Source organism: Arvicola amphibius, chromosome 8 (genome assembly GCF_903992535.2).
Source record: "Arvicola amphibius chromosome 8, mArvAmp1.2, whole genome shotgun sequence".
Classification (NCBI taxonomy): domain Eukaryota; kingdom Metazoa; phylum Chordata; class Mammalia; order Rodentia; family Cricetidae; genus Arvicola; species Arvicola amphibius.
Window position 1 is genome coordinate 77,117,931 of NC_052054.1, and position 27,012 is coordinate 77,144,942.

General features: G+C 48.1%; 1 protein-coding gene across 2 annotated transcripts in view; it reads left to right on the top strand.

Moving 5' to 3' along the window:
* Positions 1-27,012, top strand: part of Akt2 (AKT serine/threonine kinase 2) — a 48,933-nt gene that overhangs the window by 13,386 nt on the left and 8,535 nt on the right. For both annotated transcript variants that reach the window (XM_038338869.1, XM_038338870.1), the window contains exons 2-6: positions 1,839-1,969; positions 11,247-11,375; positions 13,891-14,002; positions 24,333-24,486; positions 24,888-25,019. In XM_038338869.1, coding sequence (XP_038194797.1) covers positions 1,924-1,969; positions 11,247-11,375; positions 13,891-14,002; positions 24,333-24,486; positions 24,888-25,019 — 573 coding nt within the window. In that variant the 5' untranslated portion in view covers positions 1,839-1,923. The remainder of the gene's footprint in view (positions 1-1,838; positions 1,970-11,246; positions 11,376-13,890; positions 14,003-24,332; positions 24,487-24,887; positions 25,020-27,012) is intronic.

A 27,012-nucleotide genomic window follows, 5' to 3' on the forward strand; every position in this document is an offset into this window, starting at 1 on the left:
GAGCTGTGAAGGGTTTGGACATGGAAGGACAAGGTCAGGTGTAAATGGAGGGATGAGAGTGAGGCAGGGGAACACGGGAGAGGGCTGAGTAGGGAGGAGCCAGGGCTGCAGGGCCCCAGGCTGAGCTGCTGACCTGGGACGGTGAGGCAGGTCAGCCTCGAGTGCCACAGTGAGGACTTGGGCATTTTTGCCAAGGACATGGGGAGCCATGGAGGATTCTGAGCTAAGGAAAGACAGAGTCTTGGCTGTCCTGGAACTCACTCTGTAGACCAGGCTGGCCTCCAGCTCCCAGAGATCCACCTGCAGATGCCTCCTGAGTGCTGGGACTAAAGGATTGCCACCATGCTTGGCTTAGGACCGACTCATCTTTGAGGGTCCCTTTGGCCACCGAGTTGGAGCAGGGAAGTAAGACTCCAGGAGGATGTGGACTAGGATCCTGCCAGCCGACATTAAAGGGGAAGTGGGGAGGTTGACATTGATGGGCTGTTTATGGCTGAGAGCCCTGTGCTCCTGTGTGTTTGGGGTCGGCTTGTGGAGGACACCCCCTGTTGCTGTTTTGGCTCCACACTCCTTGTTGTCTTTGTATCTTGGAGTCCAGCTTGTGATCTCACACCCGCCTGTCCTCCCCGACTTTGGCCACCTTGCCTTCCCTTCGGTCCCTCCCACTTACCTCCCTCCTTCTGCCCAGGCCTGGGCAGCCTGCCACTGTCACATGCCAGGCAGTACTGTGTCCAGCCCACCAGCTCCCCTGGGGCACGAGAGAAAGCTGATGCCCATGGTGTCCCTAGAGCCAGCTGCTACTTCTCCAGGGGCCTCCGTAGCTCCTGACCTGCTGTCCGCAAATAACCCTGGGTTGGGAGAGGCAGACATAAGGCACTTTGGGCTCCATGGCCCCAGTCCAGGCCCAGGCTTCCAGGTAAGGGCCCAGTTGGTGGCTGCCCACATTTGTCCTCCGCCCTCTGCTCAGGGAACCTGAGACTCAGCAGCAACTTCGGCGTCCGTTAGTCTGTTGGCTGGTAGTCCCTGAAGACAGATGCAGAGGTCTTGGAAAAGGAACCAGACCTTTGGTCAAACCCCAGGACTGGCCTCTAGGCTTTAGACAAGTGTGTGTGCAGTAGGTTCCCTCAGGTGCCAGAGCTTCTGCGACTTCATTTATTTTCCTCATTCTTGTGGTGGGAACATGGAGAAAAAGGAAGCTGGGGATGGTACAGGACCTCCCTGTACTTGGGGGAAGCTGTTCTTAGTTTGCTTAAGGTGGCAGGTTAATTTCTAAAGAAATGAGTGCATGCATGAATCTGTCTGTCTTGGGGGCAGGCAGTTAGATGCTGGTGGCTTTGAGCACACCCAAGGTGCCCAGGGCTGTCTGATTCATTCTCGATTACCTCAGCACTGGGGCGTTGGGGTGAGGCAGGGGGTGGGGCTGCAGCTACCTCGCTCTCTTCCTGTCCAGCCATAGGTGTGAAGGGAAGAGTTTAGTTTTTGTGTGGGTTGTTTTTTTTTTTTTGAGACAGAGTTTCTCTGGAACTGTCCTGGAACTTACTCTGTAGACCAGGCTAGCCTTGAATTCACAGAGATCCACCTGCCTCTGCCTCCCAGGTCCTGGGATTAAAGGTGTGTGCCACCTCCGCCGGGCCTAGGGAAGAGCTCTGATGCAGAGCCTGTGCACATGCACGTTCAGCTCTTTTGTGACCCCATGTTTCTCCCTCAGGATCGGGCCCCAAGGGAAGAGCTCTTCTGGCTCCCTGGCTATACCCACTGCCTCGCCAGCTACAGAGCCAAAGGGCCTCAGCGTCCAGGATGGGGCCCTCACCCTCACACTCCTCTCTTGTCTCTCGTAGACTGTACTGTACCCGAGGCACCTCCTGCATGTCCTGCTGCCCTGAGCTGTCCCAAGGTAGGTGACAGCGTGTTAATGCTGCCACCATGAATGAGGTTTCTGTCATCAAAGAAGGCTGGCTCCACAAACGTGGTAAGGATTCACTTTTGCTCATCAGATTGTGTGTCTCCCTCTTGCATCCTGCTCTCCTCTAGCATCTCCAGCTCAAGGAACCATTACTCTGTGGCCCTAGCTGGACATCCTGAATGAGTCCAGAGAAGGTTTTAGGCTCCGTATCTTTATCAGCAATCTTATTCATACCTTCATCTTACAGGTGAAGAAACTGAGGCTTAGAAGGGGGTAGTCACATAAAACTCAAATAACACAGCTAAGCGATATCGAGTCAGTGTTTATCAAATAGTCATTGATTGTAAGGTTCTGGGACCTTGTGGAAGCCATGTTCCACTTGGAGTGGTAACACACACAGTAAACAGACGCAGTCTCAGGTGGTAAGAAGGGCCATGTGAATGGGAGGTCAAGGATTGGGAAGAGACAGTCTGCGGGGAGGTACTCTGAGGAGGTGACAGTGAACAGAGCCAGGAGGAGGAGGTGCCTGGTACCAGAGCCACAAAAACTGCCTGGAAAATGTGTCCCATGAGAGGAGCAGAATGGACAAAGTCTCAGAGACCTGCACTTGGGTGGTGTTTCTAGAACACTAGCTGGAGCAGGTGAGATGGAAGCTGGGCAGCCCCACCAGCCACAGTCCTCTGTGGGGACAGGAAGCTGGGCCCTGGTGAGGTCATGAATAGAGAGGAGACTAGACCTTGAGAGCCCAGGGTCCCCTGTGCCTGCACCAGATGCCTTGTGACACTAGGAGTTAGATAAGGAAGCAACATGTGTTGAGAGTTGGCTTTGTCACTGCTGGCCTTCAGGGACCTTCTCCTGGGCAGGAAGGGTGCCAGGCCAGAAGAAGCTGGTTCACAGACACTTCCATTCACTCAGTGCTTAACTCATGGAGTGGCTCCTGTGTGCCGGGAGCTGTTCTAGATCTTAGAGACAGTCAGGGATCCCATCCCTGTGGTGACATGTGACGTCCTGGGGCAGGTGAGGTGCCTAGGTCAACCTTTGTATCCACTGGCAGCCTATGTTGTGAATAAATCACACAACGAGAGGAAGGTGGGTCTGAGGCTTACAGTGGAGAGCCATGCTGCATCTGGGGCTTGAGGAGTAAGGGCGTCCCATAGTTCATAGGCAGTGACGTGGGGAACAGGACAATCAGGGCATCCTGAGGGGAGCGAGACGGGCACATTTGAATGACAGATGGCTGATGAGAACCTGTCCTGCCATCTCTGGCCACAGACACCAGCAGTCACATGGAATGGGCTGCTCCTTAGGGCCAGCAGAACAGCAGAAGAAACCCCATTTCCTGCTCCCCTACAGCAGATGGCACTCAGGGCACTCCAGCCCCATAGACTGAGCCTTGACTTTGAAACTGTCAAATGCAGCCATTCAAACATTACACCTGACAGGTTCTAATCCTGGCCCTGCCACTTCCTTTTGATGTGACAGTGGGTGAGCTGCACTGCCTGTCTTGGGTCTGTTTTTGATTTTTTGGTATCCTAAGCAGTTTTTAGCTTTGTAGTAATCCTCCTGCATCAGCCTCCCTAGAACTGGGATTACAGGTGTGTGCTTGGTCTGTGTCTGTGTGCTGAGTTAACAATTCAGGCGTCTGATGTCAACTCCCTTTAGGCAGGATTTTCATGTGCTGTGTTTACTATGCTGTCTTGATTGCCTCAAGAAATGTTTGACATCTAGTAGGTGTCCAGCAAACAGCTGCAGAATGAATGATTGGGATTGCATCTAATGGCAGCTGTGCTCGGCTGTGTCAGTCTGCTGGACTCCTTTCCCTTGGCGGGAGTTTCCCTAGGCTCACTGGATTAAGGTCTTAGGAAGTGGGGAGGTGGCTAGGGAACCATTGAGTGCGGGGGTGGGGGGTGTCTCTAGCCTAGACTTGGCTGACAAAGTGAGTCTTGACTCTGGCTCCTTTTAGGGCTTCATGTCTGTGTTTGTTGTGTACCACACTGAGTTGGGCTGAGTTGAATTGGCTGCTGGCCTGTCCTTGTCTTTTGTCTGGCCCACCTGCCTTGAATACACAGTGCATATGCACACAGGTGTACTCCTTGGTCATATGTGTAGTGGCTGGCAGAAAGAGGGCTCTGCTGCCTCCTGATATCTGGGCATTTGTGCTAACCCATTCCCACTCCTGCTGGTTAAAATAGACATTGTACTGGTTTACCCCCAGTCTGTCTGGTCTCAGGCTCTGTCCTAGGCAAGCCTGTGTTAATGAGTTTTCATGGATACTCTCTCAGAGCAGACTAGCAGCAAAAGTGATTGCTTGAGGTCTTGACACAAGGCAGTAGAGCTAAGTGGGACAGACCCTGGCCCTCTAATGCTAAACTTGACTGGGCTCAAAGCCTGGCCTGCAGTGTATGCTGCCTCTTACTTACTCAGCAGGGTCTGGGGTATGACTGACTGGATGGTACAACTGCCACCGGATCCTATTTGTGGCTTGGCTTTAGCCATCACCACCACCCTTAGGAAAGCATACTGTCTCCCCTACTGGTGTGGAGGCAGACAGCATAGTGGTCCCAGGGCGAGCTCTGGATTTCAGTGCCAACTGTCCCAGAGAGTCAGTCGTCCTATGATTCTCTTTTTTTTTTTTCCTTTTTTTCCCCCTTCAAGACAGAGTTTCTCTGTAGCTTTGGAGTCTGTCTTGGAACTCACTCTTGTAGACCGGACTGGCCTCGAACTCACAGAGATCTGCCTGCCTTTGCCTCCCAAGTGCTAGGATTAAAGGCGTGCGCCACCACCGCCCGGCTCAGTTCTATGATTCTTGCCACAAAAGTGAGCCTCTCTGACTCAGTTTCCTCATTTGACTGTGAGGATTAGACTGTGATATGGTTTTTGGTTTTGTTTTGTGTTTTTTCCTTTCTCTGTAGGCTTTTTGTTGCTGAAGTATGAAATATCACAGATAGATTAGGACCTGGGTCATTAATTACCTATGCCAGAGTCCAGATAAAGAAGCAGCAAGACAGTCTTCAGCACCGTGTCCCATCCGAGCTGTAGCTGCTACTTTTGTAGGATATTTTATTGTTGTTGTTTGTTTTTTAAAGAATGCATGTTGCAGATCCCAGCCCAGGGCCTTGTACGTGCAAGTTCTCTAAACTGCATCCCCAGTTTGAGTTTTTCTAACATTCTTCTTTTTGCAGTTGAGGTGAAATTGCCATAATATGAAATAAACCTTTCTAACTTGTATAATTGAGTGACCTTTATACATTTGTGGTGTTAGGTGGCCACTATTTTAAAGTCCCCAAATACGTCATCACCCACAGGAAAGCCCTGAGCCCACTGAGCCGTTGGGTCTCCACCTCTTCTTGCGCACCTGCCAGCAGCAGTGCTTCCTGGCCATATGGACTATCTGCTCCAGACACTTGACAGAGCTGGGATCACACACTGTGGCCTTTGTGACCTGGCTTCTCCTTGGCATAGTGGTTAACTGTGTTAGACCTGTGTCAATGCTTCGTTCCTTTTTTTTAAAGATAATTTTTTTTTTTTTTTTTTTTTTTTTTTTGGTTTTTCGAGACAGGGTTTCCCTGTAGTTTCTAGAGCCTGTCCTGGAACTAGCTCTTGTAGATCAGGCTGGCCTCGAACTCAGAGATCCGCCTGCCTCTGCCTCCTGAGTGCTGGGATTAAAGGCGTGCGCCACCACCGCCCGGCTTAAAGATAATTTTTTATGTGTATTTGTGTGTATGCATGCGTGTGACTGTGGTAACCATGGAGGCCAGAAGAGGCTGTCAGATCCTGTAGAGCTGCAGGTACGGGAACTGAGCTGACCAGTGTGGGTGCTGGGAACCTATTTAGGTCCTCTGCAAGAGCCATCTCTCCAGCCCCTTATTCCTTTTTATAGACAAATAAGTGTATGGATACAGGATGTTCTTTAAAACCCATCCTTTAAATATACACTGGAGTTATTTCTTTCTCTTGGCAATTGTGAGTTGGTGTCACTCTGAACAAAGTTTTGTCTTTTTTTTTTTTTTTGACACAGTGTTATTTAGCCCAGGATAACTTTGAATTCCTGATTCCCCTGCCTTTGCCTCTTAAGTGTAATAAATGCAGCTACACCTAGTTCTTTTGTTTTATCATAGTTTTAGTTTGCATTTTCTCAGTGCCCAAAATATGGGATTACTGATATGCTTGGGCTGTCTTTTTTTTTTTTTTTTTTTTTCAAGACAGGTTTTCTCTGTGTAGCCCTGGCTGTCCTGGACCTGGAACTCAATCTGTAGACCAGGCTGGCCTTGAACTCACAGAGCTCCGCCTACTTCTGCCTTCAGAGTGCTGGGATCACCCAGCTATCCTTGGCCTGTCTTTGGTGCAGTAGCTTTCCAGGTCCTTGACCTCTTTAAAACGTGGGCTCATTGCTCTCTTGTTGAATTATATATAAGAGTTGCTTATATATTTTGGATACTAAGCTCATAAATAAAATTAGGCCAGGTGGTTGGCTTGGCAGCAAGCTGTAGAATTTTTCTGTCTCTGCCCCCAGGTTACAGGAATTACAGGCCTACCTTGCCATGCCTGGCTTTTTCAGTGCATGCTGGAGACGCTTGCTCAGTCCCCATGGTTGTGTGACAAGCACTTTCCTGGTGAGCCATCTCCATAGCTCCACTTACTGGAATTTGCCTTAGTTTGCTTGCTTGCTTTTTGTTTGTTTGTTTGTTTTTAGGATTTATTATTTTAGTTATGTGTGGGTGGTATAAACATGTGTGCAGGTCCCCTTGCAGGCGTTGGACTCCTCGGGACCTGAAGTTATAGACAGACATGCGCCACCCGATGTGGGTGCTGGGAACTGAACTCTGGTCCTTTGGAAGAGCAGCAGTGCTCCTAACCATGAAGCCCTGTGTCCAGCCCTTAGTTTACTTTCTATTGCTGTGATAAAGGCCACAAATGAGCAGTTTAGGAAGGAAAGGATTTATTTCAGCTGATAGTTGTAGTCTGTTGTGAAAGGAAGTCAGGGCAGGAACTAAAGTGGGGGCCGTGGAGTAATGCTGCTTTCTAGCTGCTTCCCATGGCTCACTCCGCCTGACCCTGCTCAGTGGTGGCAGTGGGATGGGCCCTCCCACATTAGTTGTTAAGAAGAACATGCCCTATAAGCTTGATAGAAGCATTTTCTCAGCTGAGGTTCCATCGTCCCAGGTGACCCTAGTTTGTATCACGCTTACAGAAAATTAACCAGTACAGAATTTTTAATTTTTTATTTTTGAAGACTATTTTTATTCAGCTAGGCATTGGGGCACATGTCTTTAATCTCAGCAGTTGGGAGGCAGAGACTGGCACATCTCTGAGTTTGATGTTAACCTGGTCTATAAAGTGAGTTCCTGGACAGCCGGGGCTACACAGAGAAACCCTGTCTGAGAAAATCAAAAAGAAAAAAAAATTAAATTCACATTTTATGTGTATTTTGTCTGCACACATGTCTGTGTACCGTGTGTATGCAGTGCCCACAAATCCCCTGGAACTGGAATTTCACACAATTATAAGATGCTGTGTGGGTGGTGGGAATCCAACTTGGGTTCTCTGGAAGAGCAACCAGTGATCTTAATTGCTGAGACATCTCTCTAGCCCTCTTTAAAAAAAATATACGTATAGCTGGATGATTGTGGTGTGTGTCTTTAATCCCAGCACTCAGGAGGCAGAGGCAGGTGAATCTCTGTGAGTTTGAGACCAGCCTGGTCTACAGAGCTAGCAAGTTTCAGGACAGGCTCCAAAGCTACACAGAAAAACAAGCAAACAAGCAAAAACCCATCCCAGCCAAACGAAAAAATGTGTATAATATGTATTCATATATATTATATATGTATTGATCTCAGCCAGCGTGCTGTTGGCATTGCCACAAACAAGCAAGCTCTGGGCTGCCAGAAGGATGAATGCGCATAATGAGTATATGATGCACTCCAAGAGCCACAGCTTCCTGAACTGGCTGTGGGAAAATAATCACCAAAAGAAGCAAGCCAAAAAGAAAGACTCCCAGGTTCAGTGATGAATTAGTGATCTTAATTGCTGAGTCACTCTCCAGCCCTCTTAATATATGGTCCTGCCCCAATAAGATGACTGAGAGTGACTTAGTTGACTTCCCAGGGGTCTTAACCTCTCTGAGGAGTGGGTGGGGGAGGCCGGGAGAGGGAAACAGGAAAGGAGGGAGGGGGAACTGGGATTGTATGTAAAAAAATTGATTGATTGATCAATTAATATATTAAAAATATATATAATACATAATATATTTTAAAATAAAATATATATTAAAATTAATTAATATATACACACATGCGCATGTACATACACTAGCTGAGTTAGATCCCAGCTTTTGTGGATTCTTCTGTGACTTTTCACTATGAGGATCTTGTTTCCTGCAAGCAAATGCAGTTTTACTACACCCCCTTCAATGGGACACCTCTTACTTTCTTGGTTAGAAAAGGTGATTGACTGACTTCCTGCCTTAGACCCAGTGGTGGCTCAGCCTCTTTGTAGAATGGAGCATCAGGCCATCATGACCGAGTAGTGGGTTTGTGTAGCAGTGAAGAAAAGAGGCATCCTGATTTTGTTCCTGACCTCGGGGACCTGTCCAGTCTCTGCTGTATGACAGTGACAGCAGCACAGGCTTTCCCTGTGCCCTTTGTGTGCGAGGACCTCCTTCCTTTCCTTCCCAGCATGCTGAGCGCTCCAGTGAAGGTGCTGCATTCTGTCAAATGTTTACTACACTGATTTATTTCCCTAGACGGAGCTGATCTTATTTCCAGTCTAGAGTTATTTTCCTTTTATTGTTATGTCTAATACACTGAATTCATAGGGAGTTCATCAACTTGGGCTCCTTTCCATTAGTTATCTCCGGGGGAAGTAGGCTGGCATGGCCACTGAACCTGGAAGTCTTTCTTTTTGGCTTCCTTCTTTCTCTGATCATTTTCCCGCAGCCAGTTCAGGAAGCTGTGGCTCTTGGAGTTCATCATATGCTCACTACGCACATTCATCCTCCTGGCAGCAGCCCTGCTCAGAGCTTGCTTGTTTGTAGCAGTGCCAACAGCACGCTGGGTGACATTGTGGACTCTTCCAGTTTTGCCATGGTAACTTTTATGGGGTGTTCCTTTTTGAGCACTCCATCCCTTTGATGTCTATCTGCACTGTCTCCCTTCTTGTACATTCCCATATATGTGGCCAAGGGAGCAACTCTGCATCCTGAAAGGCCTGGAGAACAATATTAGTGGCTGTCATCTTTCCCTTTCCTTCGTGTCCCAGCTAATGGCTGGAGGATGGAGGCTCTGACTGATATTTACTTGGTCACAGTGTATAGTTTTCCTCTTTCTTCTGAAACAAGCTGTCCCTAAGTTGTGCAGGCAGGCTTTAGGCTCCCAAGGCTGTCCTGCCTCTGCCTTCTCAGAACAGCCAGTATTACAGTCAGTTTTAGACTGTTTGGTTTGTTTTGGTTTAAGACACTGGCTCATTCTAACCACGCTGCCCTAGAGTTCACTGTGTAGCTCAGGATAGCCCTGGAACTTTCTGAAATCTTCCTGCCTCAGCCTTGTAAGTTCTGGAATTGCAAGTGTGAGAGTTATCACACCTGGCTTTCAGTTTTAGACAGTTTTCACTACCCTAAAAAGAACCTTTCTCACACTGCTTCCCACACTCCCATCTCCAGACCCTCATCTTTCCAGACCCAGGCAACCTTTAATCCACTTTTCGTCTCCACAGAGTTAGCTGTTGTGGACATTTTATGCAAGTGGGCATATATATAGATTTTTCTGAACTTGGGGAAATGTGTTATACGTTAGAACCGTCACACTGTGAACACACCTGACATGCCTAGCTTCCCTGAGCATCATCGTGTAGCCATAGTGGAATGACTGAGTTTTGGTTGTAGACTCTTGAATTGCAGGGCTGACAGAGAGTCCCACACATGAGAGAGAGAGTCCTGCTGTGTACTGCCAGCCTGGGAAAAGGCTGATATTCAAAATGGGAAATACACTTTCTACAGAATGCCTGCACTTTGACAAAGTCAGAATGGCCCTCAATTTGTGGTCCTTTGTGACGGATTCTCTTCTTTGCCTTAGGCAAAAGTGACGGTGCAGCTGCTCTGTAGGATGGAGCAGACCACAGTCTGTCATCTCTTTTTCTGAGCAAGTAGTAGCCCATCATATGGGTCCTGTGCTGGGCATTTGGACTGTTTCCACTTTTAAAAAACATTTATTGGTCTGGGGAGATGGCTGTCTTGTTGAGAGCACTGTCTGCTTTTGTAGAGGACCCAGATTGGATTCCCAGCACTTGCATGGTGGTCCACACCTGTCTGCAGCTCCAGTTCCAAGAGATCCAGCACCTTCTGACCTCTGCAGCACCAGGCACGCACATGGTGCAGATACATCCCTACAGACAAAACTTTCACACATTAAGTAAAAATATTTTAAAAATTAGAAACCTAAAATTAAAAAAAAAAACCACAAAATGTGTGCTGGGGTGTGTGTAGGTCAGAGAACAACTGTGGGAGTTGGTTCTCTTTACTGTGTGCTCAGCACCCACCAAGCCATTTTGCTGGCCTTATTTTCTGTTTTGTGTGTGTAGTGAATATATGTGCAGGTGTACAGAGAGATCCTTGGGTGTCCTCTGCTCTGTCACTCACCATCTTACTTCTTCAGGACAGGATCTCTGACAGAACCTGGACCTTGCTGGGTTTTGGCTAGCAACCAATACACCCCAGCCATCCTCCTGCCTCTGCCTCCCAAATACTGGGTTTAAAAGTGTACGCCACCACTGCCCAGCTTTCAGAAATTTATTTATTTATTTGATTTTTCCAGACAGGGTTTCTCCGTAGCTTTGGAGCCTTCAGAAATCTTTTAAGGAATGAGTTCTTGGAGAGTGTTGGCTATGCATATGTGTGTGCCCATAAGCAGGGGACTTGAATATTTATTCAGGACAAATGGAAAAGATCAAGGGTACTTGGAGGGTGGGACAGTGGTTTGACATCTGATCTCCTGCATGGCTATGTTGATAAATATCAGTCTATGGGGCTTGAGCATTTAGAGACCGGACATCCCTTAGGACAGTCTTTGCTGGCAATGATAGCTTGCTACTGCCATATGTGCTAAGGCAGTGGCGCCCTGGGACACTGTTGCAGACGCCTTCCTGCCTGGCATGACCTGTGGATCACTTGGGCCCAGACCAATGCCCCAGCCTGCGTCAGCAGGTGCCACCTCTAAGGCTCTCTTGGGAGAGACTCATCTACCTTCCTCCCAGTGTGGTGCCCCCATGAGTCACTGTCATCCTGGGCTGCCTGCCTGCTGGGACACTGTTTAACCTTGCCCTGACCTTTTCTCCTTCTGCCTCGTTTCAGGTGAATACATCAAGACTTGGAGACCCCGGTACTTCCTTCTGAAGAGTGATGGCTCTTTCATTGGGTATAAGGAGAGACCTGAGACCCCTGACCAGACCTTACCCCCCCTGAACAATTTCTCTGTAGCAGGTGCGTCTCAGGGCAAGGAGGTTAGAGTTCCACAGTTTACAGCTTTGCTGGCAGGTGTTGGGGACACATTGAACAGTTTTGCTTGAGCCAGAACCTGTCTTAGGCCTGTTCATCCTCAGATCTGACTTCTACCCTTTTCTGCTGTTGCTTCTTGTCAGTGGGCCTCTTCCCTTCTGGGAACAGTGGGAAGTCATGAAGTTTCTGCACACCCCACCCTTTGGGCTCTGTGGTTCTAACTAGTGTCCTGACTGCTCTGTTAACAGAGTTGTCCCTCCTCTTTGCCCCCTCAGCCAGTAAGTGCCAGTGTCCTGCTGAGCTGCTCCAAGGCTCATCGTATGTCCTCAGTTCCTCCTGTGCCACATAACCTGGAGTTTTCTTTTTTTGTGTTTTTCAAAACAGGGTTTCTTTGTGTAGTCCTGTCTGTCTTGGAACTCACTCTGTAGAATAAACTGGTCTGGAACTCTGAGATCTGCCTGCCTCTTTAATCCCAGTGCTGGGATTAAAGACGTGTACAACCACTGCCCAGCAAGGAATTTTTTAATAATAAATATATATATTTAATAATAAATAAATAAATATATTGTAGCCTAAATATGCAATATCCAGAAAGGTGACAGCAGTCACCAGCTACATTCACTGCCTCACCCAAAACAACTTTTAGGGGACCCTGCAAGCTCAGTTCCTATGCAGATATGAACTTTGAAAAAATATATATAGTTTTTTTTTTTTACAGTACCTCCTCTCTGAATAGATGTTTTCAGAGAATTGCCACTGTGTTACTACATCCACAATATTCAGTACAGTTGCATGCTGTGCATGTCCATAGCTGGGATGCATATTTGCTGTTCTCTGTACATCCGGGTAAGCACACTTTGTTGTTTCAATGTGGCTTTTTCTAACATCAATGAAACTACCTGTGGACACAATCCTAAGAGCACGTCCCCATCTTGAAGCAATATGTGCTTCCCTAAACCAGTAATAGTCATTATCAAGTACTATTTATTATACTTAACTGTATGTAGTACTTTTTTTTTGGTTTATTGAGACAGGGTATCTCTGTAATAGCTCTGGCTGTCCTGGAACTCACTCTGTAGACCAGCCTGGCCTCCAACTAACAGAGATCCGCCTGCCTCTGCCTCCCTAGTGTTGGGATTTAAAGGCATGCACTGCCCAGCTAACCTAGTGTTTTCTTGCTTGACCAGCTTGACAAGCCCAAGATCCCCATTGTGCACCTGTCTCTTTCCTTCACTGTGGACCTAGCACCATGTCCTTGTCATACCTGCTGAGAGTGTTTCACCAATTACCCTGTCTCCGTTACCCCAGAACCCCTCCTCCTCGAGGGCCTCACTGCAGCTTCTGCCTATCCCCCAGCTCTCCCTCCTGTGGATTCCGGAACCCAGCCTAGCACCCACCCCTTCTGCAGAAAGCCTTTTTCTGACGCTCTCTTCCTGTGCCCATGTTCCTGGCACATCTTTTAGCAGCGCCAGCTTCTCACTTGAGCTGCCAGCCCATCTCCAGCAGTTTCTTGAGAATTTTTTCGGGGGCGGCCTCTAGAGCTCCATCCTCATCCTATCCTAGTCTGACCTTCCTGTTCTTCCGCCCACCACCTTCTCTTTTTCCCTGTCTGCATCCCCAGCTCATCTGTTCTGCTCTAGATCTTAGGCTGGCTCTGGATGCCCCTCCCTGCCCTGTAGCCCAATGCCCTTCTTTCCCCAGCCCTGCTCTACTCTGCCCTAGTTCATTCTCCCCGTTAACTCTGTGTTTCTGGCTCTGGCCTTTAGCAAGAGGAACCTGCCTCATTTTTTCCATATTCCTGCCCAGTTTAACCCACCTCTCCAGACTTGAGGCTTCTGTCTCCTGTGTGTGGCCTGCTATGCACTACTCTTTGTCTTACTTACTTGGCCCCCTTGCCTTCTGGGCTCAGCTCAGAGATGTTCTGGCCTCAGGAATGCCCTCCCTAAGGCCCAGACTGGGTTAGACACCTTCTGTGTCTTTTCCTATCTGACTGTGACTTCTGAGTTGTTGACGGTGGCTTGGCCTTCAAAACATGGTGGACTTCAGTTTTTGTCAGGAGAAATGCCTTTCTGGACAACAGAGTGTGTTCAAGGCCAGCCTGAATAACTCAGTGTAAAACCTGTTTCATAAGAATAAAGGAGGCCTTCCTTGCTCAGTGATAGAGCCTTTGCCTGGTATGCATTAGGCCCTGAGTTTTATCCTGGGAACTATAGCAGTGCAGTGCTGAGTGGAAAGCAGAAGTAAGAAACTGTAAGGGAGGTGCTTGGGGAAAGTCTCGCCTCTGCCTCATCTATGCAGAACTCCTGCAGCTCAATTTCTTGTGCCCTTGGAGAGCAAGTGAAGACTGTGACATCCTTGCCTTAGAGGACATGGTCAGGACTGGACTGTCTCAGTCCCTGGTATCATCTGGTATGGGGGTTGGCACACAGAAGATGGCTTGGAGAATGTGGTCTTTAGGCAGCAGGACAAGCTCTCACTCTTTCCTTCCTGTACCCTCCAGAATGCCAGCTGATGAAGACTGAGAGGCCACGACCCAACACCTTTGTCATACGCTGCCTGCAGTGGACTACGGTCATCGAGAGGACCTTCCATGTAGACTCTCCAGATGAGAGGTGAGTCTGCACCTCTGTGTGGCTGTCCTCTGAGAATGGACAGACCTGCTGTGACGGCAAGAGGTTTGGTGGGATACTTTGAAAGAATTCTTTGCCTGGAACCTGTCTGGCTTGTGATCTTCCCAACTGGAGCTGAGAAGAACTGGATACTTGATCTAAAGATCCCACTCCACATCTTCAGACTGAGAACATATCAGTCCTGGGAAGAACTGGAGTTCTTCCCTATTCCTAGCCTAGAGATTTGCCAGCTGCATTGCACATAAGCACTCTCATTTAGGCAGTGGTCCAAAGGTCAGTTACAAAGTCCATTGTTGGGCGCTAGAGATGTAGCTCGGCTGTTTGTAGAGTCTAGCCTAGAATGCATGAGGCTTTGGCTTCGTCCTCCAGTACCACATAAACTCGGCATGGTGTCCCATCCTTATAACCCTACCACTGGGGAGATGAGACAAGAGGTTCACCCTGGGCTACATAGGAAGTTCAAGGTCAGCTTGTCTTTAAAAAAAATGAGCCAAGTGTGATGGTGTATGCTCATAATCTCAGTGCTTGGCAGACTGAGGCAGGAGAAATGCAGTTCTAGGCCTCCTCTACAGAATGAGATCCAGGCCATTCTGACTTACAATGGCTACCTCATCTGTGTGCTCCCCAACCTCTGCAGCTTGCAGTTTCTTTGTGCCCTGGAAGAGCAAGTAGAGACTCCGGCACTCTGCGCCTCGAAGGCCACAGTACAGCACTGTGGACTTAGTGCTTTTGCCGAGGGCTGTCTCGGCAGCCTCTCTAGCTGCACAGGTGACTCTTGGTCGCACCATGCTCTTTATTTCTTTTGTGGCAGCCACACGTGGTGTCCCTAAGTTGATTTAGCGAGTTCTAGGGTGCTGCGTTTTCAGCCTCTAGCTCATTACAGGCAGTATTGCCGTGAAGCATTGTGTGTGTCTGTCTTTTTGGTCACATGGATTCAGTTCCAATCCATAGGATGATTCTTTGGGCTAAGATTGAGGCTTACAGGAGGATGCATTTCTAAGTCAGGCAATGTCTAAAAATGTCCCTGTAACCTCATGTTGTCAAATGTGTGGATTCTTAGCTGTCTAAGCATGATTAGGTTTTCTTTGTGGATGTATTTGCCCTTGAGGAGTTTCTTTTTCTGAACTATCTGTTCAGTAGTTTATCTCTCTCCCCTGGCTGAGCTGGGCTGCTGTTTTCATTTATATTTGTGTAGCAGATAGCTCTGCTAGTGTGGTAAATGGTCTTCCTCTAGACTTTGCTTTTCATAGGGCGAGCTTCTGCTGTACCTGTGGGAACTCTGAAGGATGCTACCCTATATCACTTGTTTCATGTACATCCCAGGGTGAAAGAGAGCTCAGCTGTTGGTGCTGATTGAGCATTTCTGGTGTAGTACTGGAGAAGTAGAATGTTGGCTTTACCTCATTCATTCATTCATTCATTCATTTTTAAAAGGGGGTTTGTGTAGTTCAGAATGGCCTTGAATTGATGTGTAACCAAGACTAGTCATTAACTTTTGATCCTCCTGCCTTTGCCTCCGCCTCCCAACTGTTTGGATTACAGTTTGTGCCAGCAAAACTGGTGACTTCATTGACTCCCAATTGATTTTAGTAGCTGTGGGTGTAGCTAATAGTTGCCCTCTTGGACAGTGCCGTTCTAGAGCCTGCACAACACAATATCACGATGCTACCACAATCTATACCGTAATTATTGTTGCGTATCTCCCCAAGTTAAAAATATACTTGCCTCACCACAGGGAGCAGAATTATCAACTCAGGCCAGCTGAAGTGTTACTCAGTTGAAAACTAGGGACCAAATATGGACTGTTAGCAAAAGCAGACCTAGGCTAACAGATGCTAGTTGATGGGTGTTGGTGAGTTTTGAAGGATGGGCACGAGTGTGACTCTGGGGATAGGAATAGAACAGTCCAGGGAAGTGGACTGACCAGAGTATGCAGAGGGGAAACAACATTTTTTTTTAAGTTTTTTTGAGACAGGGTTTCTCTGTAGCTTTGGGGCCTGTTCTGGAACTAGCTCTTGTAGACCAGAATGGCCTCGAACTCAGAGATCTGCCTGCCTCTGTCTCTCAAGTGCTTGGATTAAAGGTGTGGGCCCTCTGCTCAGTGAAACAGCTCTTGTGTCCTGGGGACCTTAAGAAGTTCTGTGTCAGCAGAGAATCAGAGACTGCTGTTGGGGGTGGGGGGGAGTAGAGGCGCCCAAAGCTGGCAGCCCTCTTTGGCCCTGAGTGGAGATCCCTGCAGGGCTTGGCAGGCGCTTAGTAAGCTGGAGTTTGTCACAGGGTTGTTAAGAGATTCAGAGGATGATAAACAGGAAGCCTGGGGCAGAAGTACCTGGCACCCAGCGGCTGAGGCATGGGAGAGGGCATCAGCCACTGGCCAGTGAGATCTTACTTCTTTTTACAAGACAACTTGTCCTCAATAGCCGAGAGTCCTATGCTAAGATGAGGGCTTGCTAACACCAAGATGAAGGTTGGCTTCTTTATTTCCTTAGCACCCTCTGCTGATGGAGAGAAGGCTTCTGGGTTGGCCCTGCCCTGGAGACCAAGCTCTTGGTTCCAGAGGGAGGCAGAGCAAGAGGGCGGTTCCTCCACTGTGGAGAAGGCCGATGCTGTCCTCACTGTCTTGTTCATACAGGCCCAAGCTTGCTGGCTGTCCTGAGTGTGCATATGGGGACTGCAGGGTTCCCGGAAGGCAGGAACCACTGCTGGGTAGATGCTGCTTAGATGCTCTGACTCCCGCTCTGGGCTTCGGGGTGTTTCCCTGCCACCTTCTAGCTGGGCCCTAACAGCCATTCTGCCAATTTTGCCAGTTTCCGTTCTTGTTCTTTTTTTTTTTTCTTTTTGAGAGAGGGTCTCACTATGTAGAACAGGTTAAATTATTTATAGAGATCCACCTACCCCTGCCTCCTGAGTGCTGAGATTAAAGGAGTGCACCACCTGTAAAAGGGAAGGTTTTTATTGTAGGTATTAGAGAGAGACTAGCCAGAGGCATCTAGAAGAGTCTAGAGCAGAGGGGTGACCATGGATGGCCATGGATGGGGGGCAGAGAGAGAGAGAGAGAGAGAGAGAGAGAGAGAGAGAGAGAGAGAGAGAGAGAGAGAGAGCGCATTGCTGAAGTAGTAGGGTTTAGGGACGGAGCACTGGGGAGGAAGTGTAGGGTAGGGAGGAGGTGAAAAGGCCTGCACTGCTTAGCATGGGCACTGAAATGTGTAACAGGTGCTGGTGACACTGGGGGAGCTTGGAAGTCGGCATGTGCTGTGCTTGCTTTGCTAACAGGCATCACAGATTGCTGTTTGTCCCTTCTGCCTTTTCTTTGGATCTGACACCACCATGTCCATCACAGGCTGGTTTTCATGCAGAGAAATTTAGAGTGAGTGCTTAGGAGCCTCACCTAAATTCTGCAGCTCAGCTTTGGTCTACTTGCCACATCTAGCTGTTCTTTTTGCTTTTTCTTTTCAGTTCTCTCTCTCTCTCTCTTTCTCTCTCTCTCTCTCTCTCTCTCTCTCTCTCTCTTTCTCTCTCTGTGTGTGTGTGTGTGTGTGAGGGGGGGGGTGAGAATGAATACGTGTGCATTGTGGAAGGCGGTTATCGTGCGGGAGCTGGCTCTCTCTTTCCACCATGCAGGTTCCATGGATTGAACCCAGGTCATCAGATCTAAAGGCAAGTGCCTTCACCTGCTGAGCTGCCTCCCTGCCCTTTTGTATTATTTAAAGCCAGGTCTTGAATTTCTGCTCATACTTATTGGTGATTTACTCTTCACTCAGCCCTATGCTGAGTGCTTCTCTTACATATCCAGGATGCCACTGTCATACTGGAGGAGTGCAGGATGAGCATCCCTAATCTGAAATCCAGAGGGCTCCAAAAGTTAGAACTTTGTGTTCTCATGATGCTCAGATGTTCCAGATTTTGGAACAGCCTCTGTGTTCCTTATTCTCCCCACATGTAGAATAAGATCCCAGGCTGATGGGAGGCTAATGGGCTCCTTTACACAGAGAGGACAGTGGCTGTCTCTGCAGTAGGGAAGGCTTGACCAGACAGTACCATCTACGTGAATCCAGAATCCAAGGAACTCCAAGATAGACTCATTCTGGTCCCAACCATTTTCGATAAGGATATTGCCTTAGTTGGGGTTTCTGTTGCTGTGAAGAGACACCATGAGCATGGCAATCCTGATGAGGAAAACATTTAATAAAACATTTAATTGAGATGGCTTGCTCAGAGGTTCATTACATTGTCATGGTGGGGAACTTGGTGGTGTGCAAGCAGAATGGTGCTGGCTGCATCTTGATCAGAAGGCAACAGGAGATAGACTGAGAGTCCTGTATCTTGCAGGCAACAGGAAATGGTTTATGTCACTGAGTGAAGCTTAAGCCAAAGAGACTTCAAAGCCTACACCCACAGTGACACTCTTCAGCATGGCCACACTGCCGATAGTGCCACTCCCTCTGAGCTTATGGGCCCAATTGCATTCAAACTTCCACAGATACTTAACTTGTAATGTATATGTGCTGACCCTCTGCATATCTGTGCGTGCTTGAGTTTCCCTAGTTTTCTTTGTGTGTTCCAGTGCACGCAGGCATATAGGTGCACACTCCGGTGTAGAGTGCCCACCTCTGTTCCCCACTTCACTTTCTAAAGCGAGGTCTCTCACTGAACCTTGGGCTGCTGATTCTCTTAGACTGGCCGGCCAGCAAGCCCTAGGCCCCTCCTGTCTCTTCCCTTGGCCTGGGTTACAGACAGTGCTAGGGCTCTTCACTCAGGGTCTTATGCTTACAGAGCAAGTATTTCACCCGCCAAACCATCTGCTCAGACCTGACAGTGTTGTTTTTAAACCTGGATTCTCTCTAGGTGCCTACCATGTCTTTGGCTTACTCTAATTGAGTTCTTGTATTTCTTTTTTTTCCTCGAGATATTGATATTCTTGACAAGACAAGCTAGATGCTTCGTGTTCTGAATAGCTCTTCTTCCTCTGTTCTCCTGTGTCTCTGTTTATCCTATAAACCAGAAGTCAGTAGGGTTGACAGCTACAGCCCTGTTTGCTGATATGGCAAATCAAATTCGATTGGAGTGCGGCCAATCACTTGTGTATGACTCGTCTGTGGTGCTTTTGCTCCAACACTGCAGAGTGGATTAAGCACAAGGCTAGAAAAGTCTGAAAGTGAACGCCCTACCCCTTCACGGAGTTTGGTCCCCTGGTCTGGATGGGAATGTTCAGCAGTGTACTGGACTGGTGTGATCATCATTACTGAGTCTGTTCTCAATCACAGTGGGAGGAGATAGATGTCTGGAGGAGGTGAGATATTGAGGGCCACATGGCTAGTAAGCAGCAGGATGAGTCCCAGGCCTGGCTCCTAGCTTCCCAGCCAGTGCAGTGTACTAGCCTGGGGTCTGGCCGGTGATGCTTAAGTAAGCATAGCTTCTGAGATGTTCTTCCCTGGCTCTGGAACCCAGGGGAAGTGTCCTTTGCTCTACTCCAGTACTCCGTGAATGGTGTCGTTATCCTTTTTCATCCTCCTGGACCTCAGCTAGGGATTGAGGCCCGGGCTGTCATCAGCTTCTCTCTGGGTAGACACTCGGGTCCCCAGCACAGGGAGGAGTGACTGTGTGACACCCACCGGCCAGGCATGACTTGTGACTATGGAACTGCTATTGACGGCTGCTATTTTTTGAGTGCTGTCTTTTGCCTGGGAAGGCCTTGGTTTCCTCAGCTTCTTTGGGAAAGGGAAGGCACTGAAGTGCCAACTTTGGGTGGAAGCTCCCTCTGCCCCAGACACCATGTTGCAAACCCTTGAGGAGTGTCCTGGACCAAGGCCCTCACTTTTTCTCTAGAATTCTGAGTGCTGCAACCTGGCAACTTTGGCCCAGTTGGAACCAATTGGTGGCTGTTCAGGAGGTGGGAGAGCCTGTTAGCACAACCTGCCTCCTGGGAAATGCTCTTGTGCTCCAGCCAGATGGATGGTCTAGCTTAGACCCCACCCTGCGTCTTCACACCTTCCAGGAGGCGGCTAGTACCTTTTGACTTGGAGCTGCCGGCTCAGCAGCCCTGTCTGCAGGCGGAGCGTGAGCTGGAAGGAATGAACATGGACAGTAGAGCCGTGTCCCTGATGGTGTAGCTCTGCACTCTCTCTGTATTTGCAGTCTCACCAGGAGCAGCCCCTTGAGTTGTTCTCTCTTCCTGTCAACGAAGGCAGTAATCATACTGCGTATCTTAGTCTGCAGTCTGGAGTCTTAAATCTGTGTGTATGAAAGACTGTATGAGAGAGCTGGGTGGGGGTGGCGCACGCCTTTAATCCCAGCACTTGGAAAGCAGAGGCAGGGGGATCTCTGTGAGTTCAAGTCCAGCCTGGTCTACAAGAGCTAGTTCCAGGACAGGCTCTAAGGCTACAGAGAAACCTTGTCTTTTTTTTGTTTGTTTGTTTTTTTGGTTTTTTTTTTGTTTTTGTTTTTGTTTGTTTTTTGAGACAGGGTTTCTCCGCAGCTTTTTTAGAGCCTGTCCTGGAACTAGCTCTTGTAGACCAGGCTGGCCTCGAACTCACAGAGATCCGCCTGCCTCTGCCTCCCGAGTGCTGGGATTAAAGGCGTGCGCCACCACCGCCCGGCGAAACCTTGTCTTGAAAATAAAAAAGAAAGAAAGAAACCATACCTCTTAGGTCTGTGATTTCTAGTCCACCATCATAATACTAAATAGTGTTATAGTGTTTAAAAACATTTTAGCCAGGCATAGTGGCGCACGCCTTTAATCCAAGCACTCAGAAGGCAGAGACAGGCAGATCTCTGTGAGTTTGAGACCAATCTAGACTACAGAGTGAGTTTTAGGACAACCAGGACTACACAGAAAAACCTGTATTAAAATAAAACAAAACAAGCCCACACATAGCATTTTTGTTTGTTTTGATTTTCCGAGACAGGGCTTCACCATGTGAAGCCTTGGTTGTCTTGGAGCTAGCACTGTAGAACACCAGGTCCTGAACTCACAGAGATCGAGTGCTGGGATTAAAGGCATGGCCCACCGCCTGACACAGACCTACATCTTAAAAATCCCTTTTACAAAGCCGGGCAGTGATGGCACACGCTTCTAATCCCAACACTCAGGAGGCAGAGGTAGACAGATCTCTGTGAGTTCGAGGCCAGTCTGTTCTACACAGTAAGTTCGAAGGACAGGTTCCAGAGCAACCCTGTCTGGAAAAAGCAAACAAACAAAAACCAATCCCATTTACACACCATAGCATAGCATAGTATGGATATCAGAAGACAGCTTATAGGTCTGTTCTTTCCTACTGTGTGAGTCCTGGTTTGAGGTCAGGTGGTCAGCTTGATGGCAGGAGCCTTGACCCTGCGAACCATCTTGCCAGTGTCAAAGTCAGCATTTTAAACATGTAAAGGAACAACTGTGGTCATCTAAAGCAGATCACAGCATGTGTCATCGCCCTTTCTCCCCCCCCCCCACTCTGTTTCAGAAAACAAGAATATTGATATAGAGATTGGGTTTTAGACTGTTACTTGTCCAAGGGGGACACAGGTTAAAACCGATTGAGAAATGCTGATTGGAGGATCAACTCAGAGGGAAGAGGCTAGTACTACCTGTGTACAGTGTGTACAGTGAGGTGCACACTGGCCTCACTGTGTGCGTTGCCTCCCTGTGTGCACACTGCCTCACTGTGCACGCTGGCCTCACTGTGACCTCACTGTGCGCGCTGGCCTCACTGTGTGCTCTGAGCTCACTATATTAAGGCTCTAGGGCAATGGGAACTTGTGGCCACCTGGATCTTTTATACCTACCAAGTACCCAAATTCTAGAAGTTGCTAGAAGCATGCCCCATTGAAAATGGGAAGCAGTTGGGCATGGTGGTGCATGTCTATCTCAGTACTGGAAGGGCTCAGGTCAGATACTTAAAAGGTCTAGGCCCAGTCGGGTGTTAGTAGTGCACATCTTTTTTTTTTCATATTTATTTATTTTTATTAGAAACAACAGAACAACTAAGCATACAATGAAAAATGAATAATTGAATGAAACGTCACTGAATGTAAATAAAATATAACCATGATAACATCAGCACATAATAAAGTAGCACTTTGCCAAAAAAGCAATACTGCAGGGTAACTTTCCAATCTATCAGTTATGATTATTCCTAATACTAGGAGCTAGCACTTGAGTAAAATTTCATATAACTCTTGTTTACACATGTTAGTAGATAGTGATGATGCTGGTGATGAGTCTGATGGAAGCAATAAATAACTAATAATAATTAACTATGGAGAGTATCATATATGTTTATATGTCTCATTATTTAGATTCCTCGATTGTCCTGAGACATGCTATTAAAGAATTTTTTATAAATGGAACTGAAATAAAAGAAAGAAGTAATTTATCCATGTTCATATATTGAGTGTTCACTTGTCTACTCAAAATACTGCAATGTTTCTGATTACGAATTGTTTTACACAGCCATGAGGATTTTATAATTTATTTATTTTTATTTTTTATTAAAAATTTCCGCCTCCTCCCCGCCTCCCATTTACCTCCCCCTCTCCAGTAGTGCACATCTTTAATACTGGCACTTGGGAGGCAGAGGCAGGCAGATCCCTGTGAGTTTGAGGCCAGCCTGATCTAAAGAGTGAGTTTCAGGACAGCCAGGGCTACGTAGAGAAACCATGTCTTAAAAGAACAAACAAACACAAAAGTTCTAGGCTCCATAGCAAGACACCTTCTCAAAACAAACAAACAAACAAAGAACAGGTGTCAGTTCCTGCCTTGTGGGGTTTAGGGGTCTCCAGTCTCTTGGGTAGGGAGGAACAGTGTGCCAGCATTGTCCATGCACCGGTCCCACAGAGCATGGTGTGCAGTCCACACATCTCACAGCGTGACCTCACAGGTAAAAGGCCAGTTGGGGAAGGCAGATCCCTCCAGTTGGTAACAGGAACCTCTCAGCTTTGTTTCTGCTTGCTTCAGCAAGGCTGGAGTTGAACAGGAGCTCCCTAGCCCGCTGGCCCTGGGGAAGGCCACAGGTCATCTGAGAGTCCAGTGACCAGGCTTGGAGCCCTCTTGCTGAGGGTTTTTTTTGGGGGTGGGGTGGGGGGGTCTGGTTTTGTTGTTTGTACTAGGAAGGAGCCCTTGCCTTGGGCATGATGGACAAGTACTCTGCCACTGAACCACATTCCCTGAGTCTGAGTTTTCTCTTTTGTGATGTGGGGAGGGGAGTAGGTGTTCTGCATTTGTTAGAGGCTTCTCTGATCCCTTGCTTTCTAATTCCCCTTCCTGGGGACAACCAGGACTCCCGAGTCACCCCCCACACTCAACTGTTGCAAAGAAATGTTTGTGCCTTCTGAGCCCCATGTGAGGAGAGCATTGTCTGAATCTGAACACAGACCTCCAGACTGCTGTGCACTGTTTCCTTCTAAGTTTAGGTGTTTTAAGTCATCCCAAGTCTGTGTAGACTTGTGTCAGCCTTTGAGCTAGAGTGTATCATCACATACGCACTCACACCTTTTCTGTGCCCCCAACAGTCCCAAGGCACTGATGCTTTGCTCCGCTGTTGCTAAGATGCCACCTTTGGAAAGACATGCTGTTGTTTTCCACCGTTCTCGGGCCTTTTCTAGACACGAGGTTCAGGCCCCCACAGTTGCTGTGTTGCTAGGTCAAAAATGAAGGATGTGAACAACCGAGTGTTTTGCAGCCATATGTCTGTGTACGACCTCTGGTCATTTGCACCACCTCACAGACAGAATGCTTTGCAAAGATTAAGACACCTTCTAGCTCAGGAGTGCCAGTGCCAGCTTACTATAGCCCTTCTACTGGGACTGACCTCTGCTCCACCAGTTTCTCTTCCTTGTGCCTGACTGGCTGGGCACCTTGGGGTCCTGCTGGCCAGCTCTTGCCTCATTAGATCTGTGGCTGATTTGGCTCTTGAGGTTTCCTTTTCTTTCTGCTTTCTTTGCACAGCTTCTCACTTTGCAGAGCTTCTCACTTGCTCTGAAGTAGTTCAAGATAGCGCTGGTTGTCTCCCCAAGGCTCAGTGTGACTTCTTAGTCTCAAGGGCCTCACACAAAGTGTTATCCTTCCTTTGATCATCTCCATATTCCCTGACTTCAAGGTTCCTCCCTGCAGTGCATCTCAGAAGGTGGCAGATCTGTCTTTATGTCTCTGCTGCACTCTCTGCAGCCTGAGCCTGTACGACTAGTCAAGACCCATCAGTTCTGCCAGCCTTGGATCTTAGCAAGTGCTGGAAGGGGCTTGGCCATGGGCTTGCCGTTTGCAGGCAGTGGGCTGTGGCTGGGCAGGGAGGAATTCTCAGGACTTGTGTTGTGTCTCATACAGGGAAGAGTGGATGCGGGCTATCCAGATGGTCGCCAACAGTCTGAAGCAGCGGGTCCCAGGTGAGGGTCCCATGGAGTACAAGTGTGGCTCCCCCAGTGACTCTTCCACATCTGAGATGATGGAGGTGGCTGTCAACAAGGCACGGGCCAAAGTGGTAAGTGCTGGTGGCAGGTGGCCAGGGGCTGGGGCTGTAGCAAACCTGCCTGCCTGGGTTTCCACACAATATACAGTGGGCAGCAAGGGTCTTCGTGACTTCCTTGTGTAAGGTGACTTCTGGTTATGGATGTTGTTGCAGGACAGCTCTGTGCTCATGGGGTGAGAGACAGTGCCAGGGCAAACTGCTCTGAATCTGTTGGGAAGGTTGAAGGCTCATGCTGGGAAAGCCTAGGCCTGCCTGCAGCTCCAGCACACAGAGTTGCCATCTACTTCCTCTACCCTAGTCCCCCATGAAGCCCTTGAGCCATAGTGTCTTTTGAGTGTCCTCTTCCTTGTTAAATTGTCATCACATGGGCCAAATACCAAACACCAAAGGCTGTGTGTTCTCCCTACCTGCAGACCATGAACGACTTCGATTATCTCAAACTTCTTGGTAAAGGCACCTTTGGCAAAGTCATCCTAGTGCGGGAGAAGGCCACTGGCCGCTATTATGCCATGAAGATCCTGAGGAAGGAAGTCATCATTGCCAAGGTGGGCCGTTGAGGGCCGGGGTGTGGGGGAGACTTCAGCAGGAGTGTCCAAAACTAGCATTGTAGTAACTTTAGGTTAGACCTGATTGGCTTTAGTTGTGATTTGTGAAGTAGGTCAGCCTCAGTTCTGTAAAGAGTGCTCCCTCCAGGTCAGGACAGAACAGTTCAGATGTCAACAGCAGCAAGGAAACAGAACACAGAGGGAAAGCTGAATAGTTAACATTAGGTCATCTCGGGCTACCTTTTATTGGGACTAAAAGGCAGAGGAAACTTTCTTATCATGCAGCCTCCTGTTTTCAGGAAAACTGATCTCTGCCCATCCAGCTGCTTCTGCTGGGCCCTAGTGCTTGGTTTATAACAGTGGCCTATAATGGATGGGAAGGGCTCAGCAGTGGGGCATGTGACAGACATACGCAAGGCTCCATTCCAGAATGAGTACCTTAAGATGACAAGAGCCATCCTTTTTAGGAGTGAGGAAGAATGCTGAGAATGGAGCCCAGGGTCTTCTAGTTACCCCTGCAAGTTCTGTGCCACTGACCCATATACCCCAGTGTCCTCATGAGCTATTGTCTGGTGCTGGACCATACTTGGTAGCTCTTTCAGGGTTGGGACATTTGCCCCTGCCATCTGATGCTGTGTCCTTATTTTTCCCCACACATTCTATCCCAAGCTCATGGGATCACTGTCCGAGGAGAAAAGCCTGAGCCCCAGAAGACCTGAGCTGCACTCAGCAGGTGCTGTTAGGAAGTATGATAGGGAGAGAGCTCAGCATGCAGGAACTTGCTCGACTAGTGCAAGTTCCTGGATTTGATCCCAGCCAAAACAGTTCTCTTGGTTTTGTTTGTTTTGAAGATTTATTTGTTGTGTATACTGTGTGCTGCCTACATGTATACCCACACACCAGAAGAGGGCACCAGATCTCATTACAGATGGTTGTGAGCCACCATGTGGTTGCTGGGAATTGAACTCAGGACCTCTGGAAGAACAGCCAATGTTCTTAACCTCTGAGCTATCTCTCCAGCCCCTCTTGTTGTTTTTTTAACGTTATTTAAAGTTTTTATAATAGAAGATTCCAAATTCACATACACTTGGCTATCCTGGAACTCTCTGTAGACCAGGCTGGCTTCAAACTCAGAAATCTGCCTCTGCCTCTCAAGTGCTCAAGTTTAAAGGCATGAGTCACCATGCTTGGGTGAAACTTCTAAGAAGGAAAAATAAACACAATTAGACTGTCTGTGTGGTTGTGATTGTTAAGCATTTGCCAGTATTGAGCCTTGTTTCATTGACTCTGCTCTCACTTTCTGTGGGGATCCCTGCAAGTGCTGCGGCCAGCAGGGAGATGAACCACAGGCAAGAAGGAAACCTGATTCAGCACAATGTAGTTAGCCTGGCTGGCTCAGACTTGGGGAGTATGACCCTGGTTTATTTTTGACAAATTTAAACAGTGCAACTTTGGGAAAGGGTATTAACACAGCAAAACTGAAGAGGTGGCTGCATCAAAACTCCTTTTCTAGTACGCGCCTTCTGCAGAGCACCTTTGACCTTGCCCACAAGAGTGGCTTAAGAAGCAGTGCTCAGGATAAGGTTCTAGGGAGGAGGGATTTTTTTTTTTTGTTTTCTTTGTTTTGTTTTGTTTTGTTTTGACACAGGGTCTCTGTGTAGCCCTGGCTGTCCTAGAACTCACTCAGTAGACCAGGCTGGCCTTGAATTTAAAGATGCACCTGTCCCTGCCTCTGGAGTGTACCACCAGTGCCAGTGGAAGGAAGGGTTTGTGATAAGCTTAGTAGTGCTTTACTACTACTGAGTACACAACCCTCTTTGTATCAATGAATGGGTTATATTGACTGAGAAACCATGCTCAGGAGAGGCCTGACTTTCCAGATTAGCAGACTAACACATCCATTCCCTCCCAATGAGACAAGCCTGTGTTCTTCACAGCTCTGCTTCTCTACTGCTGTCTATAAGTGCGTGGACCGCCTGTCCTCTATAGGCTG